General features: G+C 34.9%; 3 protein-coding genes across 3 annotated transcripts; 1 reads left to right on the top strand and 2 right to left on the bottom strand.

Annotated features, from left to right (window-relative positions):
- The first annotated feature begins 6,232 nt into the window (after nucleotides 1–6,232).
- On the top strand, nucleotides 6,233–8,129 carry LOC103492532 (threonine synthase, chloroplastic). The gene has a single exon (XM_008452933.3). The coding sequence runs from the start codon at nucleotides 6,425–6,427 to the stop codon at nucleotides 8,024–8,026; it is 1,602 nt and encodes a 533-aa protein (XP_008451155.3). The 5' UTR covers nucleotides 6,233–6,424; the 3' UTR covers nucleotides 8,027–8,129.
- LOC103492347 (WD repeat-containing protein VIP3) lies at nucleotides 8,119–10,828 on the bottom strand. Its single transcript, XM_008452674.3, has 2 exons — nucleotides 10,426–10,828; nucleotides 8,119–8,933 (listed from the first exon to the last, which is right to left on the bottom strand). Exons 1-2 carry the CDS (start codon nucleotides 10,762–10,764, stop codon nucleotides 8,307–8,309), a joined length of 966 nt encoding a protein of 321 aa, XP_008450896.1. The 5' UTR covers nucleotides 10,765–10,828; the 3' UTR covers nucleotides 8,119–8,306.
- A 2,287-nt stretch (nucleotides 10,829–13,115) lies between these two features.
- Nucleotides 13,116–14,768, bottom strand: LOC103492531 (uncharacterized). The gene has a single exon (XM_008452932.3). The coding sequence runs from the start codon at nucleotides 14,766–14,768 to the stop codon at nucleotides 13,116–13,118; it is 1,653 nt and encodes a 550-aa protein (XP_008451154.2).
- Between the last annotated feature and the right edge of the window lie 99 nt (nucleotides 14,769–14,867).

Raw genomic sequence — 14,867 nt, 5'->3', positions numbered from 1 at the left:
CCTACTTGTTATATTGCACAGTTATTTCCTTAATAAATTTTCAATCAATCAAATACCAATAGTTGGTTATTTCCTTATAAATATAGCAATTTGGATGTGATGATGGAAATATTAGGAATGTAACCAAAGTTCGATATTGAATGTGTATTAAACAAACAAAAAAAGTTGAACGTTGACGAGATATAGAGAAAATTTTGAGTAGGGTAAGTGTGAGAATACTTACTTCTACAAAAAAAAAAACTAACAATAAATAAATTGTTTATAATTCCAACTCATAAGTGATGACTATAAGAGTATGAATCTTTATGTTTTTGTTAATAACTCAATTGCATGATGTACAGTGTTAAATCATTTCACATGGATCAGTGGAGTCTGAAATTCTAATGGGTATTTGGGGATAAGGAGTAAAATAGCGAAAATAAGAAGTTGTGAATTCCTAGAGACCATAATGCAAAAAGTTGTATAATATATTTTAATAGTTTTTAGTGATGTGATTTACCAACTTCTTGGGCCAAATAACGAGTGAAATTCACAACTCATACTTCCAAATTTCTACTTCTCAATTGGCCTGGCCAAACACACTCGATATTGTGGTTTTGGGTTTGTTATTATAGTCAGTAGATTATAATAGTTAAGTTATAATGGTATGGTGTATATTATTTTAGTCTATATTTATAAAGACGGTTTATGGTGCAAACTATTTTAGTATGGACATAGGAAAATAAATGATGCGTAGGAAACAAAAAAAACATTGTAACCAATAGTAAACACCATGATAAAATAAAATTTAAAACAATAATATTTTTGCTAATTGTAGATCATAATAGTTGAAATCACCAGAGCAATTTTAGTCTCAAACATGAAGTAGTTCATAACATTTCACTCCACGTCATTGAAGTTTCGACCAAACAAACCCTAAATATACAGTATACGAAAATGTGTATACTTTAATTTATGAGCTTAGAGATATTTATCTAATTGTGTTGTAACTATTAGCATTCTATCATCTAATATACATATATTTAATGTACTTCAGCAACTTGTGTGGCTGCGATACATGTTGTATTTTAATGCACACATTCAAATATATTTCGTTAGGTTCAATGTAATAAATATATTATATCCAACAACAACTCAGTTCAATTGACATCTGCATGTAACAAAAATCAAGGGATTTATGATTCAAATCCCCTTATCCATAATTTATAAAACTCAAATAATAATAATTTATAAAACTCAAATAATAATAATATAAGACGTGAAATTTTTACTATTTCATCTCGATGGATAGCGATGATGGTGTAAAAGAAGTATGATATATTTCAATGTACTACAATGGAAATCAGATGATGTAATTATTAAATATCTAAGTAAATGCATTTCTTTCAAAACCATGTTGAATTTTTCATATTTTATGTGTTTTTTTTCGATCAAAATATAGGTAAGGGATCAAATCACCGACCTCTAATATAGTAACACTGCATTATCTACGTAAAACATACTCAATTTTACCTATACTTACATGGTTGAATTGTAACAAATCAAATATATTGTCTATAAAAATTGCATTAATATAAAAACATTTGAACTAAGTAAGTTCATAATTTTTGTCAACCCATGATTACAACTTTAGAAAGTTAGAATTTAACCATTTTTTATTTGACAAAACTTTTAGGATTTTTATATTTATATTTTACGATAATTCGTCCATAAACAATCCCTATAGTAAGGATCGTTTATAATAGTTTATCAAACCATAAGACTTAACAAAATTCTAACTTTTCTTGAGCAATTCAACCAAATTTACAGTTTTAACTTTTGAAAAAATTGTTAGAAAATATTCACAAATATAACAAAAACTTACTTTATACTGATGATAGTTCGTGATAGACCCAAAAAAGTGACAGATATCTATTTAAATTTATCGTAGTTTAATATAAATAAAAAATTAAAAATTTGCTATATCTATAAATAAATTAAATATTTGAAAATATATTTTTGAAAAATTAAATTATTTGAAAGACAAATTAAAATAGAAAGGAATTGGGATGGAAAGGGAATATTTGACGTCACTCCAATGTGATGCCTAATAATCATTGGTTGTCACCTTGATACTCGGGAAGGTTAAGTATAAGATATGGTTGGTAATAATTTTAGTCACATTTTTTTTCTTCTAAAGTCTCTTTCTTTTTCTCCCTTTCTTCCTATTGCATACAAACATTCTCCTATCCAATATTCTTTTTAAGGAGAAATTTAGGTCATTCTTCATCGATCTATTCAATCTCAAATGGACTTTTCTTACCTAAAATATTATGTCAAGTAAAAAGACGTGTCTATTTTATGCTTTCTAAATTTATTCAAATACAGTAAAATTTGGAATCATGGTTTGTTTTTTAAGTTATGTTTTTAATCTATTTACGGTTCGAATTTGAAAATTTTATATTGTGGAAGTATATTAATAAAATCATTGATAAATATAGTATTTCATGTTACGAACTCAGTTCATTTGTAGTTAAATTTAAATTATCTGTAATGTTGTGAATCGTATGCTTAAGCATGTTCATAAATTAATCAACGATGAGGTACTTATCGTTTGGAAATTACTGCTGGTAGAAAAATTATGATATGAGAATGAGGCTCGAGTGTTTGTTGATTATATTCGTGACTTTCATCTTTGTTGTTTTGCAGCACTTTTGCTATTGGCTTTCTATTGGTTAACCGCAATAACAACTTTGTTGCCCATGATTCAGTTGTCCATGCTAAAAGATTATTATGTTGTTTGGCTTGAAGACATTCCTTTCATGGGGAAGTCTACTCTTTGCTTATGATTTGCTGTTTTGGTTGTTTTGTTCTATTTTGCACAGAATAATTAACCATGGTTTATATTCAACTTGATATTTTGTTACAACTAGTTTTATGATTTATAAATATATCATGAAACACATCTCAAACAATTGTTTAAATTACAATCCAATTTATGTAGTTGTCACCGAATACAGCTATCACGCTCCGTCCTGTACACAATTTGAACCTCGCTATGTGTTACGCAACGCGACTTAGGCAGCCATGATACCTCAAGTTGAAACTCCAACGCTCACTTAAGTCCTTCTACTTAAACTTAAATTTAAACGTTAACAAGTAGCGGAAAAATTATTACACTTCAAATATTACTGATAAACTAACCATTTCTTATTACTTAAACCAAGCATTCTATAACTTTTATTGCTTCCTTAGTACAAGAGCTAAACAATTAGACTTAAACGCCTTATCTAGCTCCCATAAAAATGAGATGCGGTCCTTTTAGTACAAGGCATTTATATACAAAAAATCTTTCTAATTATAGAAATTACAAAGTAAAAGCACTTAGATCACTTCCTCAGCTTCCACGCATAGTAACCCATCGTATCTTTCCTTACTTGGCCTTAACATCGTCTAATCACCTGATAAGGAAAAACTTAAAACATAAGTCAAAAATTTAGTGAGTGATACTTTTAGAAAACTTTGGCATACAAAGCGTTTAAAACTTTTCATCAAATAGGCATCAACGCCTCATTTCGATAAATCATAAACACACACTAGTCCCCCACATTCCTTTCGCCAGGATTGTAAACCATTCCCACGTATAGACTACTGTGTTGTCTTTTTCATCAACAATATCCTTTGGAGAATTCATTGGTTCTTTTCCTGTTGTTCAAGCCACTAGGTTCAATACGCTCCTTTTATGCATTAGCCAGCTTCATTTCACCATGTAGTTCTTTTCTACATAGCTACCTTTACTCCTCGTGCATGTAATAGTTATCTCATTAATAGAAATACGACTAATGGTTTACAAACAAACATAGCATTCAATGTAATCATTTAACATAAGATAACATTTCTTTTTAAAATCATTCTTTTATAATCATTACTGTCAGAAAGCTTTAGAAATCTAAAAACACTTTGAGAAAATCACTCACAAACACTAATTTCATATCTTTTCTTCTCATGTGGTATTTCTTCTTTTCAACGGAGTAATTCTTAGGAATTTTAACTTTACCCTCCTCCTCTCTAAAATTAGTCATCCTTAAATTTTCATAAATTTGTCGGCTCCTACTTAAAGTGTTACTTGTGTAAGTTTAATAACTTTTCAAACCACATACTTAACTTAAACTCTTACACGTAGCCCATCAAGTACAATTAGGAAAATTATTTTTCTACCTCTCAACGCCTAACTTTAGCTCGTGTTTAACCTCAAACCTCCTACTTAATCTTGCTTCACCTTCTCTTTCTCCTTTTGTCGTCTTAATTCAATGTCAAAATCATCAAACGCCTAATTTCACAAAACCTTCTTTCTTCAAAATCCTCTACTTAGCTTCTTATTTCCAAAATAACCCTTCTAATAAAACTCGGGTCCCACAACAACTCTATTTTCTATTTCATTGGTTGTGTTCAAGTTTTTGTTGTCCGATTGTTTTCTAAATAGATATTATTATTGTTCTTAATCTAATACATGCATATGGCAGGAGCCAAAACGAATTTAGCTCAACAATCGTTGACATAATCTTCGTCTTAGGAATGTAAGTTCGATTCTCCGCCTCTACGTTACTTTAAACAAAACATATCTACTATAAGTTGAATCAATGCAGGAAAAGAAAAACCTTAGATTCCTAGAGTTTTTTTAGTTCGAATCTATCAGACAATTTTTATCTAGATTCAAATTGAGTACTCAATTTGGTGGGTGCAAATATAATTTTGTTTATATATTGAATGGGTAGTTACGTAGTTGAGTTATGAACTGAATTAAATATAATCATGCAATATTTAAATTGAATTGGATTGAATTGATTTGTTTGAATATTACACAATTCCAAATTTGCAAGCAAAGTGTGAAAAGTGGTATTAATCCACACAAAATATATTAAGGATTTGAATGTGGATTTTGTTTTCTCACTCATTGGTCTAAGAATCTATGATATTAGTTATTGCAATATGAACATTCAATAACTATATGGGCTTGAAGAAACATCGGCGACATCAAAATTTATATATGTAATTTTCTTTTGAAACATGTGAGTTGAGAAAATCGAACCGTTCCTTTTTTATTGGTAAAACAAATATTATAAAACATCTATAATTTTAATGACTTTTTTTTTATTTGAAGAAAATTGTTTTAAATGGGTTTTTGAAAATATTTTACGGGAGAAAACTACTTTTATAGTTCTCAAGTTTCGAAGAATATGTGCATTTAGTTATTGAATTTTAAAAATGTACCTCTTTAGTATATGTTAAAAACAAATTCAATTGGTCCCTGCATTTTGAAAATGTATCTTTTTAATCCTTACGTTCTTATAAATAGGTTTAAAAAGTCTCTTGATTTACTTTATACTTTTATTTTAAATAACTATATGGCGGCGTTTTAAACTAGAATAATCATTTCTACCAATGGCATCCTTTTTGAAATTGTTAATTTTCAAATTTTAAATATCAAATAATTATTTCTAAAAAAAATTGAGACATTTTCAAATATAGTGTAATAAATCAAAATATTTACAAAATATAACAAACTTTCATATTCTATCAATGATATACATTCACTTCTATCCTTATCTATCAATCTATTTAATAGACATTGATAGACTTCTATTAGTATCTTTGTTCATGTCAATCAGTGTCTATCGTTGATAGAATCGGATATTTTGTTATATTTTCAACAGTTTTCTCACTTTCAATACCTTTTCTAAAAAAATAACTTTTAAACATATCTTAAAAAGAGAAATTGCATTATATGACAAAAATTTTTAAGAAAGAAACAGTCCATAACACATTTTTTGTCAATATCACAAATACGACAAGTAATTAAATATATCAAATACCTATCAAATGCTATCATATGACTTTTAAATTTGCAACTTTTACAATTTAAGAATGTAGTGACATGAGACATTATTATAAAATTTTGCTACTTTTGCAAACGCTCTTTTTAAAAAACTCATAAATTAAAAAAGGCACATTTTGAAAACTTAAAAATCCAAGGAACTTATTCTTGTGATTCTTGGAGAATAAAAATGTATATAGTCAATATTCAATAAGTCAATGGATATACTAAAAAATATAATTTTCTCTGTTTATAAATACAACAAAATGTGCTGATAAATATCTAAGATAAAGGTATAGACAGTCATGTTATGTTATTTTCTTCACAACTTTCTTAAACATTTTGATTATTTTCAGTCTTTTGTATGCCATTTATGATGTAAAAACAATAACTAATAATTGAATATATTAATTCTCTTTCCCCTAAAATCAGTAGGTTAGAAGAAAGTGGAGGTTATAATAATCAAAGAAGCCCTGTTTGTTTCTCTTCCAACCATTATACAAGAAGAAAGCCATCACCGCCGCCACCGCTGCCTCCTCCATCTTCACCCAAAAACCTTCACTCCCAACAATGGCTACCTCCTCCCTCTTCAACCCCACCATTTCTTTCCCTTCTCGCAACCCCAAGCTTCAATCCACCCCAAAATTCCGCAACCCCATTCTCAGAATCCCTAAAGCTACCTCTGATTCCTCCCCCTCTCCACCCACTAACGGCTCTCCCCCATTGTCCACTCTCAAGAACCGCCGTTCTGCCGACGAGAACATCAAAGATGAAGCCCGTCGCCACCGTGCAGCCTCCGGAGAAGATCGGAGCAACTTCTCGGCCAAGTACGTCCCTTTTAACGCTGGCCCCGACTCCACTGAGTGCTACTCTCTCGACGAGATCGTTTACCGAAGCCGATCTGGTGGGTTACTCGACATTCAACACGACATGGAGGCATTGAAGAAATATGACGGCGCCTATTGGCGAAACCTCTTCGATTCGCGCGTGGGGAAAACTACGTGGCCTTATGGTTCCGGCGTTTGGAGTAAGAAGGAATGGGTGTTGCCGGAGATCGACCCTGACGATATCGTCAGCGCTTTCGAAGGTAACTCAAACTTGTTTTGGGCTGAGCGTTTTGGCAAACAGTTTCTGGGTATGAATGATTTATGGGTGAAACATTGTGGGATTAGCCATACTGGAAGTTTCAAGGATTTGGGTATGACTGTTTTGGTTAGCCAAGTGAATCGGTTAAGGAAATTGAAACGTCCTGTCGTCGGAGTCGGTTGTGCATCGACCGGCGATACATCGGCTGCATTATCGGCTTACTGCGCTTCTGCAGGGATTCCTTCCATTGTCTTCCTTCCAGCAAATAAGATTTCCATGGCACAGCTTGTTCAACCCATTGCTAATGGAGCTTTTGTGTTGAGTATAGACACAGATTTTGATGGCTGTATGAAGTTAATAAGAGAAGTTACAGCAGAATTGCCAATTTATTTAGCTAATTCTTTGAATAGTTTGAGACTTGAAGGACAAAAAACAGCAGCTATTGAAATTCTACAACAATTTGATTGGGGAGTACCTGAATGGGTGATTGTTCCTGGAGGGAATCTTGGCAACATTTATGCATTTTACAAAGGTTTCAAGATGTGTCAAGAACTTGGCCTCGTTGATAGAATTCCAAGGCTTGTTTGTGCTCAAGCAGCCAATGCAAATCCTTTGTATTTACATTACAAATCTGGTTGGAAAGATTTCAAGGCTGTGAAAGCAAGTTCAACTTTTGCTTCCGCCATTCAGATTGGAGATCCGGTTTCTATAGACCGAGCTGTTTACGCATTGCAGAATTCAAATGGCATTGTTGAGGAAGCAACCGAGGAGGAACTTATGGACGCAATGGCACAAGCTGATTCTACTGGGATGTTCATTTGTCCTCACACTGGGGTTGCACTAACTGCTTTAATCAAGCTGAGAAACAAAGGGATCATCGGACCGACTGATCGGACGGTGGTGGTGAGTACTGCTCATGGTCTGAAGTTTGCACAATCCAAAATTGATTATCATTCCAAGGAAATCCCAGACATGGCTTGCCAATTTGCTAACCCACCTGTTCAAGTGAAGGCTGATTTTGGAAGTGTCATGGATGTACTCAAAGATTATTTACTAAATAAGGCTCCAAAGTCTAAAGTGTATTAACTTTGTAGATTATTGCTTTCAATTCCATTTCTGGGTTTTGTAGGTTCTGTTGCTCTTCTTTTCCTCTAATAAAAAATTGGGGTCTATTATCCTTGATTCCAAATCTACATAGCAAACGAACATTGGTTATAAGTTCACAACACAATACTGTCATTGAATCGTTCCTTGTTATAACAACTAAAAGGACAAGTAGCTTTATGAAGAAGTAAAACGAATAGTCTTGGCAACAGCTCAAGATCTTTCTAAAAAACCACAAATAGCTCTTGCCGTCCGGTCTGATTCAAGAATAGTCATACAAGGAGATACTCTTGTCATCAGACACACTAGCAAGTCGACCAGATCGCACACCAACCCCACCAGGTGGTCGAAATGCAACCCCCCAGACCTGATCACTATGGTTAGTCATTGTCTGAACAGCAGTCCTCATGTTGAGATCCCAAAGCCTAACGGTTCTGTCGCTTGAACCGGTAGCAACAGCAGCGCCATCAGGGCTTGCATCAACGCTCAATACCCAACTTGAATGGCCTGACATCGCTCCAATTAGAGTTTTACCCTCTGCGTCATACATGTGGACATGAGCATCATCAGAGGCAGAAAAGAGTAGGCGTGGCTCCACAGGTGAATACACGAGGGATCTCACTGGCATGAAGTGGCCTTCCAAGTGGTGTAGAAACTTCGCACGAGCTACATCAAAGATTGAAATGGTCCCGTCCATTGAACCACAAGCGAGTCTTCTCCCGTCAATGCTCCATGCTACTGAAAGTACAAACTTCTTGCTAGCAGTTTTATCGGTGGGCTTAGGGCCTTCTGGACGAGGAATTGATAGAGTTGCAGCCAGTTTCCATGTGTTTGTGTCCCAAAGCTTAATTGATGCGCTACCTCCACCAGCAACTGCTAACATGGTACCCTGATGCAAAGGTTACTGTTAAGTTTAGGCATGACATGAGCCAAGATTAAACGAGTTTTGTGAATTTTCTTTTGATTGAATTTAAATGAAACATTATTTCTTTGATTTAGATTGTTGAGTTCATCTAGTCATACAGGACGAAGTTGTTATGTTCGAAGAGAGAACAAGTTTGCATAAAGTTAAAACAGTGCAAGATTTCGTACATGACATCAAAAAATGTTCAGGAAAACAAGGACAAGGTCACTGGAGCCACGATTTTAAGTATATATCAGAGAATGGATTGGAAATTTTAACAGCTATAGGAGTTCGAAAACCATCAGAATTATATATGTCCTCAACCTAGGAAGGCAAGTGTCGGTATCAGACAGAACTACATCTACACACACTCTAAACACGTGTCTGACATGATAAAATATGTATACAAGGCTCACACATAGCTTGGAAGTGCAAAAGTTATTAAAGAACAAAATACTTCAGACTTTTTTTCTTCTCTTTTTAAGTGAAAAAAGAAAAATGTTGCAGGGTATTTGAACCACAAGCCTCTTAGTCAAACCTTTTAGTCATATCTGGATGAAAGTTGTATTATGCTCATTTTGGCTATCAATATTATTTTCAGTCAACAAATAAATATCTATCAAAAACATACCCTCTATCGAGTGTCGCAATTACCAATGGCTTTTTAATTTCGATTTGAAGGGCGAATTTGCATATAGAAAGAATTGATAACTACATGTTATGATTCATAACTCGGGAGTCAATACCGACCATTAATTTGCATACCAACATGCAATTTTTTTGGTATTTTGTTAACCGATATCATCATCAGCAATATGGAATACCAACATGCAATTGAACTCATCAAATTCCATAAACTACCTTTCCAGTAAAATTTCAATTAAAGTGAAGTGAACCATTGGATCCAAGTGAAATTAATAAAGCTATACTAGTGGGACAAAGAATGAACAATGAACAGCTATACTTCACCAAAACACAATCATCAACAGACGTTTCCTTCATTCAAGAACCGAGTTAATGAACAAACCGATATCCAATAATCAACTGAATCAGCCATCTTGTACCAAGAAAGACCCATAACAAAAGAAAACGTCTGTCCAAGAAAGTGATTTATATACAAAATCATGGATAATGAATTTTCTTTTACCACATATCCATGAACACCTTAAAGTAGGACAAAATGATTCAATTGGTTGGTAAGGTAAAGATGAGTTCAGGAAGCTTTCTTCCTCGTAAAAAATTAAAAGATCTTAATAATTACAGAATGTTCAGAGCACTTAATGACACAAGCAAATGTAAAATCAATTGAAAGATTATAGCAATAAAGGACTTTCATCTCAGTAATCAGGTTACGTAGATTGCGAAATCCTCTAATGGAAAGTCAAGTAAGTTGAGTATTAATCCGTGAACGACAAAACAAACAATCTCTCAAATTCATAGATCAGAACAGTTGAAGAAAGGAATTCGGAAGAAGTACCTCGGGATTGAAGCGCATTTGCCAGACTTCAGAAGGAGGAGCCTCAAGAGTGGCGATAGTGGAGTTGGAATCGACTTCAAATACACGAACAAAACTATCGAGGGAAGCAGAGGCAGCAATGAAACCGGAAGGATGAGCAGCAACAGAGACGACGCCGAGGCAGTGGCCAGTGTTGGTGCGTTCCAAGTCGAGCTCATCGGACTTCCATAGCTTGACAGTCTCGTCAAGGGAGCCGGTGAGGAGGAGAGAAGGACGATTGTCGGTGGCCGGAACCCAAGTGACCGCCCATACGGACTCTTCGTGAGCGTTTTCAACGGATTTGAGACCGGCGAGTTTCATTTGGTCAGTGTTTTCACAGTGAGCCCTAGCGCACGTCGGATAGTTACCATCTCTATTCTCAAGTGTGGAAAAAGAACAATGAAACGACGTCGCTGTACGGATTCTTTTCTTTTCTTTTTCTTTTTTTAATGTTAGAGAAACAAATTCTAATTTTAAATGACAATATTTATAAATATAGCAAAATATCATAATTAATTATTCTGTGTCTAATGCAGATATATTGATATTTTAGTTTGTTTTGCTATAATTGAATATTTGGACTTATTTTTAAGTGTTAAAATTGGTCCATATATGATTCAGTTTACGTAACGGAAGATATTGTAAATAATTGTATAAGTTTGAGGGTTAAATGGTTATCATTTTGACAACTTCATTTGTACGATTATTGTAAGTTTGAGAGTTTAATTTTAGCGGATATATAAGTTTTGAGACTCAACTTTTACAAATAAAAGTTTACGGTGGCTTTTGGATAACTTTGAGTTGTCATGAATGTATTCACGCATACTCTCTATTGGTTTGTATAAATATTGAGTGAGGTTTGTAATGTTATCAATTAAACTCAAAATTTCATAACCGAATCAATTTAGACTTTAGAATTTTCTTTAGAAACTGTTTGTGAATAATTATAATTGTCCATTTGTTAATTCAACATGTGCATAAAGTATATATGAATGTAAGCATCGATGTATCGACGATTTTTCAAGATAACTCTATTAAACTGATTCACTTTTTTGTTTGCTTTTTTAAATAGTGAGTATTCTTTTGAAGGGGGCATTATTAGGGCTTATTACTTTTGATTTTCAATGATTACTATTTTACTTTCTTTTTCCACTTTTGGTTCAATAACTACTTCATAAAATTTAAGGTTACATTTGAATTTTATGCTTAACATTTGTATCTTTAATATCATCTAACAAGTCAATTATTTTCACATACAATTGGGAACTTAGATATAGAAGGTATAAAATTATAAGTTTTGAGACCTAATAGATACTTTATTTAGATAAAGAGAAATAGAATCATAGCATAAGTGATATAGTCGATTGAAATGTAAATTTGACATCAGTAAATTGACTTAATACGTACAGTTTTAATAAATAGCGGAAGAACATTTATTACCTTCAAATAATAAAATATATGCTAGGTGTGATTTGATGTTAAGTTAGACTATGGATTTTGTTGATATAGCTATAACTAAGGCCGTTCTATTTGAAATATAGATTTTACGTAGAGTTTTTAGCCTCTCGATGTGGCACTCAATACTCTTTGAAGTTAACCCTTAGTTAGTTAAACTAGTTTGTTCGATTAAGTAAATGTTCACTCATAGGCTTGATTACCTCGTCTTCTCTACGTATTAAAGTTAGGCTTGCCTTCATCATGCTAGTCCTCTCGAGTGGGTTCGAGTTGATCCCTGTAGCTCTAGTCGATCAAGGCTCACCTTACACACTTGGACCTTGGCTTTTCTCTGGGACATCTCTCCTCAAAGATCATTTACTTCCGATTCTCATTTTGGGTTTTTTTTCTTACCTATAAAGTAAAGTTTGGATACTGTCTTCTATCTCTAAAGTTTTTTATGCAACTAATTGTCTTTCACTGTTTAGTTCAATAATATGTGGTGATATATGTATAAATCTCAAATCTCTTAGTCAGTTATAATCTCGACCACAATTACACTTGAGCCCACAATTCAATTCACCAGGCAATAACCTTCAAAAAAATTTTAAACTATTTGTTGTACGCCGAACCTCTAAATATCATTTTTTTTTTTAAATCATCATCAAAATATTTTTCACACTAAATTTAACTAGTGAACTCGTCTCTACTAGATCGAACATTTCTTAAGTATCAACTATATGCCTCATCAGTTCAAATACACTCAAACTTAGCTCTATTCATAAACTTATTGGTACCTTTTAAATCCAATTTTCTCGATTAGTAAAAACAGATGGATATGATACACAATAATTGAAGAATGAAACCGAATGATACTTATAACAAAATCCAAAGTTTAATAACCATATGTGTGGATACATACATACATACATACATACATATATATATATATATATATATATATATATATATATATATATATATATCTTTCTCACTCTCCAAGAATCAAGCTCTACATTAGAAACACAAATCAGTCAAACACAATTAGAATTTTGAACCTAACCCTATTATATATAAATTTTCTTTTTTTAGAAGTAAACCCAATTAGAAGTATAAAATCCCCATATTACCTTATAATAATTTGTAATATAACACTCACCCAAAATATACACACCTTTTTTTTCTTCTTTTTTTTGCTCTGAGAGATGAACAAAAAAACCACAATCAGAGCCCAAATCTTAAACATTTGGGCCAAGGCCCGTTGTTATCTCATAATTTGGGCCTTGGCCCAATCTTTCTTTCTCTCTAACCGAATTCATCTTCTCCAACCTCCATTCATCTCTCAACCTCGCAATGAAATTTGCAGCTTTTACGTTAACGTCCGGGCTAGGACAGAACACCGGCCCCACTCCGGCCCCGCTGCTGGCCGGCGAATTGACGTTTTCCGGATCCGGAGATCCGCAACGGGAGGTTTCGGAGCTTCGTGACCCGACAGTGTCGCTTCCAACTGTGGATTTCACGTCCGTCGTCGTTTTGAACGAAGGAGGAGGGGGCGGCGGCGGTGGAATAGTTCGTATGGGACTCTTTGTTCGGCTGTTAATGCTTTGGTTTTCGATGTAGGAATTACGGACGCTCGTTGGTAGAGGTGGTCGGCGATTAGTGGTGGAGTTTCGCTGCTGTGATGGTGGTGGTGGCGGTGGTGAAGGTGGAAGCGGGATCTGGATTTTCCTCTTTGTCGAACGGGATGATAATGGGGCAGGCGGTGGTGGCGGAGGCGGCGGTGGGGGAGATTCGGAGTGAACTCTCTTGTTTTTGCTTGATTTTTTGAATATGCGGAAGAAGGAAGGAGGCGGAGGTGGGGGCGGCGGCGGTGGTCGTTGTTCGGTTGGAGATCGTCGGTCGACGTCGTAGGCATCTTTAGTTTTTTGTTTTCTCTTTCTCTTCCTATACAGTGAAGCCAACGCCATTGCTATTTCTTTCTTAACATTCGTTTTCTTTCGTACACTCTTTCCAAATTTCTCCTCCAATCTAACACGAACCGGCGACGGTGGGATAACTGCTCGCGGCGGAAGTGGCGGTGGAGGCGGCGGCGTGAATTCAGCTTTATTCTCTGGAATTTCCTCCTTTTTCTGAATATTCTGATACGTCCGTCTCGGTTTCCTCTGAGTTACCGGCAGTGGCGGCGGTGGTGGAGGCGGAGGATTGGGAGACTGAGACTTTATCTTCTCAGGCGCCGGCGAGGAATTCGCCACAAACGAATCAACCGGAATAACCTTAATCTCCGCCGGAGATTCTTCTCTTTCATTTCCTCGCGTTCGATACACGAAGGATCGCGAACGATACTTATTTATTTCAAAATCATCAAAGAATCGGAACTGATTGATACCATCGTTACCATTCTCCCATAGCGATTCCTGCCGCAGATCTGGATAAGAGCTATTCCTCCTCAACCTCGTCGTCACCGGCGCTCTCCCCATCGGATCAGAAAATCTCCTCTCCGAAAATCCAAACCACTCCTGCGACAACTCCGAGTCTCCGTTCACCTTAACTCCACCAGTGTCAACAACCGTCCTTTGATCAGAACCACGGCTATCTGCATCGGCGGTAGTCGGTACGTCGTCGTTTCGTCTAGCGAAAATGCCGCAGATAATCGCAACGAGAACAAGGAAAACATTGAAGGAATCCCAGCTTTTCTTCACGGAAGTAGGTTTGTAAACTTGATTGGTGAGTGAAAGAAGCGGACGGATAGCAAAGAACAAGAGAATCAAAGCTAGCGTGGGTAAGAGGATAATCAAAAGCGGCAAAGAAATGAAGGGTGGAGAATAGGATCTAGGGCGGCGGATGGGTGGCGACGGCGACCAGAATGGTGGTGGGTCGCTGTTTGGCTCCATGGAACAGCTTTGTTGAGCTGTGATTTTGAAGAAGAAGGTAATGCGAAAGAACACAAATTATATGTTAGCACAAAATTGGGACTTCCACTCTACTTCTTT

This window comes from Cucumis melo, chromosome 2 (genome assembly GCF_025177605.1).
Source record: "Cucumis melo cultivar AY chromosome 2, USDA_Cmelo_AY_1.0, whole genome shotgun sequence".
NCBI lineage: Eukaryota > Viridiplantae > Streptophyta > Magnoliopsida > Cucurbitales > Cucurbitaceae > Cucumis > Cucumis melo.
Note: the sequence above shows the minus strand (reverse complement) of the source record. Positions and strands in the feature narration are given on the sequence as shown.